The sequence below is a fragment of the Arachis duranensis genome, chromosome 3, assembly GCF_000817695.3.
Source record: "Arachis duranensis cultivar V14167 chromosome 3, aradu.V14167.gnm2.J7QH, whole genome shotgun sequence".
Classification (NCBI taxonomy): domain Eukaryota; kingdom Viridiplantae; phylum Streptophyta; class Magnoliopsida; order Fabales; family Fabaceae; genus Arachis; species Arachis duranensis.
In genome coordinates this window covers 8773975-8779527 of record NC_029774.3, presented here as the reverse complement: position 1 = coordinate 8779527, position 5553 = coordinate 8773975, and the positions used below count along the sequence as shown (strand labels likewise).

At 31.8% G+C, this 5553-nt stretch overlaps 1 protein-coding gene across 1 annotated transcript in view; it reads right to left on the bottom strand.

Annotated features, from left to right (window-relative positions):
• LOC107477379 (8-hydroxygeraniol oxidoreductase-like) overlaps positions 1-2607 on the bottom strand; it is a 7975-nt gene extending 5368 nt beyond the window's left edge. The window contains exons 1-4 of the mRNA XM_021137585.2: positions 2574-2607; positions 2316-2458; positions 2177-2217; positions 1254-1656 (exon numbers count right to left, since the gene is read on the bottom strand). Coding sequence (XP_020993244.1) covers positions 1254-1656; positions 2177-2217; positions 2316-2458; positions 2574-2607 — 621 coding nt within the window. The remainder of the gene's footprint in view (positions 1-1253; positions 1657-2176; positions 2218-2315; positions 2459-2573) is intronic.
• Between the last annotated feature and the right edge of the window lie 2946 nt (positions 2608-5553).

Here is a 5553-nt window from a genome sequence, read left to right as displayed (position 1 = left end):
TATTTATATGGTAACATGGTTGTTTTTATTAATTATATACGAAATTTTAAAATAAATTTATATATTTTTAATAATTATTAAAGAATATTCATATAAAAATAAATAAAATATGTTCATAATAATGTAAAAATATCAAGGATTGTTTCTGCAATATATTTGGATGCAACAATACACATAAAGATTGTTTATATAATATATTTGAATATAACAATACACAGTTCATAGGTAGAACAAATTAATTATTGTTAATTTTTTTTAAGAGATACATTTAGTTTCCATCAATTTTCAAAGTTGATATATATATATATATATAATAAAACAGCTTTTGGAGACTATTTTATCTTCCTCTGAAATCATGTGGAGTTGTGTATGAATTGAATCATTACCACCAACCATTATTGAGGACTTGCTCTATCTCTTTTGGATTCGGTTGTTAGAATAATATCATATCTTGATGACAACTTTCATACAATTGGGTTGTTTCAATAGTTCAAATGCTTGTTCTATATCTGTTAATTGAACCTCATGGGTGAATAGTTCTTGAAGAGGGAATTCTTGAAAAACGGCAATAAATGACCCATTCATCATAATTGTGAGACATTAACATTATTATTAATAAAATATGTGCAAGATATTATTAATCTATGTTATGTATGTGGACTGAGAATATACCTGTTTAATGCATTTGTCAGCTATGATGGGTAGGTCTGATATGGATTTCAACCCACCAAATATTGATCCTTTCAAAGTTCTTCCAAAAAGAATAGAAAACAAACCAAATGATACAAAATGTTCAGTTCCTACACCAAGTGTTATTGTTTTACCTGATCCCTATACATGAAAAAGTTATAATTAGATTCACTTGCAATTTTTCAAGGATTATATAATAGATTTAATTCAATTTTATAAGGATGAACTTGAAAAATGAAACTAACCACTTTTGTAGCTTCTAATGATTCAGTAAGCAAAGGGCCAACTCCAGTGCACTCAAATGAAAAATCCACACCAAGTCCATCACTCAATTCTTTAACCAATTCTGAAGGAGATTTATCAGAATTACTTGGATTTATAAAGTGAGTCATTCCAAAAGCTTCACCTTTTTCTCTCTCCATATCATTTTTGTCAATCCCTATTATCTTAGTTGTCCCCAACAATTTTGCTGCACTTATAGCCTGCATTACAAGGAAATTCACTATTAATAAAACTGAAGGCTAAAAACTATAATCATATACCAATGACAAAGATAATCATACCCCTAATCCAACAGCACCAAGACCAAAGACAGCAACACTTGATCCACTTTCAACCTTGGCTTCCTTCCATGCAGCTCCATAGCCAGTTGAGAACCCACATGAGATGAAGCTGCCATGAGCTGGATTAATGCTTGGATCAACCTTGACAAGGTAGTTAACATCGATAACCGTGTACTCGGACCACGTGGCGCAACTAAAAGGATGATATAGCCTCTGGCCTCTGCCGGACATCCTTGAAGTGTTATCTGGCATCAAGCCAGTTAGGCTCAGAGGATATGTCATGCACAAATTTGATTTTCCTGAAATGCAATTCTCACATTCTTTGCACTCTCCTACAAATATTGGAATCACCATATCACCTCCTTTCAAACTCTTTACTTCATCCCCAACACTTTCTACAACCCTGCAGTTATTAATGCTTTTCATTATGCATCAATCATTCAAAGAATCAACCAACAAGTTCCTTTAGCATGATTTAAGTTCATGATATATTTATGGAAAGGAATTGAAAGGTATAAGGTAATTTTGCATATTTGTGAAAGGAAGTATTTATTTTCAATTCAACAAGAGTATCCTGAATGAAAATATAGACATACTGCACTTAATGTCCTTAGTATTTTTAGTAGCAAAAAAGTTGGATAAATTTTTTCATAAGAAATAGAATTAGAAAAAAAAAATTAGATGAAGTTTTACCTATTTCTATAGATATATAGAGAGAGAGAGAGAGAGTAATGAATTTTTTGTATACACATAGCATGGTCAAAATAATATTTTGATATATCACTATTTTCTTAATAACCAACACTTGTTCTCTTTAATTTGTTGATGAAAAACTAATCTTCTCTATATAGATTTATATTTGAGTCTCTGTATTTCTTTGATGAGACAATTACCAAATACAGTCTAGAGTGTATATTCCTTACCCAACTCCTTCGTGTCCAAGTGCTAGAGGATAAAAATTAAACTGCAAATTTGTTAGCATTAAAGTACCATTAGTGGAAGAAATATGAAGAAAAACATAAAAGTTAGTTCCATAGAGAAGAAAACAAAAACAGTATTAACCATAGGAGTTCCTTGAATGCTTGAGATATCAGTGTGGCAGATGCTAGAACAAAGCATCTTAAGTCGAACTTCAGTTGATTTTGGTGGATCAACTTGAATCTCTTCAATCTTCACACCCTCTCCAACCTTCCAACATACTGCAGCTGAAATTTCCATACCAAGATATATTCTTATTTATTTAATCGTATCTAATATGAACAAAGTTGCATGAAAATGCAATGTAATGTGCATATGCTTAAATGGTTAATTATTTCATACCTTTGCATGTAATAACTTGAGAAGTTATTGTCATATTGTAAGTGCAATAATTCAATTCCTACTTGAAGGTCGAAGCTATAATTTGGACTTTGAAGTAACTGAAAAGAAAAAAGGAGGTGCTGTTGTAGAGTGCTTTGTTCTGTATTCCCTTTTATAGGTAAGAAAATTAGTACTTATGGTATTTAATAAGAAAAGATAAATTATTGAAATAGATGTGAACTAATAAATAGTTTATTGAAGTAGTTGATACAAATTCATAATCCTTAATTTTGAATTCAACTCCTAAATATAAAATAATTGGAATTAAAAATGTTATATATTGATTGGGACAGAATAGTGCCTGATTAAAAAATTTAGTTAACATATTTGATTGTTGGAATTTATCACATGCTGCAACTACGTGTCATTGTTCGTGAGAAACTTGAGGTACTGACTTAAATGACTTTGACCTTTTTACTTGATATGAGTTAACATCTTTTAATTCCCCTATCAATATTTTAGTGTCTTCTTAATGAGTTACCGATTAGGACATGAGTAGAGTACGAAGTAATAAATTTGGAGTTGGATTCAAATTGACTCTTAAAATTATAATTGACTCAATTTAATCTTTAAATTTTATAATAGTAACTCAGGTTAGTTTTGGTATTGATTTTTGTAAATGGTGCGTTGATATTGTATGTTAACTTGTTAAAATTTGGACTCCTCGTTTAAATTTTATGTGACTAAGACTTACTAAATTTCCTAGAAGTTTGATTGATTCCACAATATTTTTGTAAAAACGATAATAATAAGTTCAATTTAAAAATTTTGCAACTTTAAGAGCAATAATCAAAAGTTTTAAGAGTTGATAGTTTTAGTGGCTAAGAGAATGGGGGGTTGAATCTTAGCCCCCTTTTTGTTTGATTGCGCTTTTTGGTCTTTGAGGAGACTTTTTTGTTTTTGTCTTGTCCCTAGTCACAAGACTTTCTATTTTTGTCTCGTCACTTGACACGATATATTTTTTATTTTAACTCCTGTGCAATAGAAACAAAAATGGAGTAGTAGAGAAAGAAGATTACACCTAGATATATCTTGGTTCAGCTACTAAGTGCAATGCAGCCTACATCCAGTCTCCATCACAACTATGATGGAATTTCACTATAATCATCCTGATTACAAACTGTAAAGTGTTAACCCAACTTACAAGGGAATATTCCCACAGAATCATGAAACACAACATAGATGAACAAAGGAACTCTAAGACATCTATGGCTTTTTCTTTTAATTTTGCACTCTCTGCCTTTTTTCGCTCTATGACTTTTTCATACAAACCTCACTGTTTGCCTTTTTCCATGAGACTCAAGACATGACAAAATTAAATAGAAAAATACTAAACATAATACATTGAAAGAGAAGAAAATCTGTAAGCTTAGGTAGCTATGAGACTTCTGTGCCTTGCACTCTCACACTTTCTCCTTGAATCAAACCGTGACTGTTCACCCCTTTTATAGAGAGGAGAAGCCTTCACAGTTGAAAACCAAAACCAAGCTTAACTTCTTTTCCTTCAAAACAGAACCGGTTCGGCCACAGGGAGAGAAGAGATAACTCATGCGAAACCCAACATGCAAATACCTCTAGTTCTTCCTTGGTCATCACACTTGATCAATCCGAGCGCTCCATCCTTGGCTTGCTCTCCAAGATGGATTTCTGGCCCTTGATGCTTTATGATGATGATGGCTTCATCTGCTCCAATCTTTGCCTCTTCCATCACTTCGCCACTCTAGCTACTTTCTGTGGTGGTTGAGTAGAATCAGAGACAAGTCATGCCTCTAAGAATCTCCTCCTTGCTGGCCGAATCTCCTTCTTTCTTTTTGGGTATGAAGAGCTCGAGATTACCTCACCAAATCTTACCATTTTTTGTGACAATCTCAACCACAGCATACTTTTATTTTGTTATGTTTTCTTGCCATCATCATGATAGTCTTCAGACTTGCTTTTCCTTCTTTTCGGTGACTCAAAGTTGCTTCCATGGTTTGCTGTGTAAGGACCGAAGAGAAGAAAGAAATGAAAGAGAAGATGGAGTTTGAAAGAAAAGCAATTAAATGAAATAGAATAAATTAATTGCAATGAGTTGCTTTTCCTTCCCTTAGATGGAGTAGCGTGTAGCATTGATGATCACCATCAAATCAATTTGAGAATTTCTCTCTCATAGTTCCCATGCAATAAATGATAATTGACTGAATTTAAAATCCATCACATGGTAGAAATTGAGATCCGTTGGAAAGTATAAGGCAAATATCAACATTTGCTTTCCTGATGGATTATATTTCGGATCATGTATTAGGTCTTGTAGCATCAATATTAATTTGGGCTTGTAGCAATAATAGCTTCAATTTGGCCCAATTAATATCACAACAATTCAGCCATACTTCTTTGAGTATTTTTGAGACAAAGCTGAATTAGAAATAAAATCACACTTGGGCTTGCATCATATCATTTAATTTTTGGCCCAATTATAAAAACCTGCAACAAAATTGTTAATCAATATATGTTAAATGAAAATCAAATTAATAATTTTATAATTAATTATTTTTAATAATATTTAGTCATCACAAATATTAATTTAGAGTTTTCCAAACTCATCAATCTCCCCCTTGATGACAAACATTATTAAAAATTGAATTGGAAAGAAATTAAAGATTAGAGTATAGAATACTCCCTTTGAATATGAATTTCTCCCCCTTTCTAAATGCCACATGGCTCCTCCTTAATGTATGCTATTTTACCAAGGGAAGCACTAGCTTGTAACATTTTAATCAAGTCTCAAGTAACAATGTTATTTAGCATATTCATTATGTGATGCTAAATGCTTGATTTATGAGCAGATTTGAATGATATACAAAACTCATTTGTTATCAATAATTTTATTCTCTGCTCAAACTCACCATAATCAATCAAAATCTGTTTTTGACAGAAGACTTGCTGTTCAAAAATATTTTTC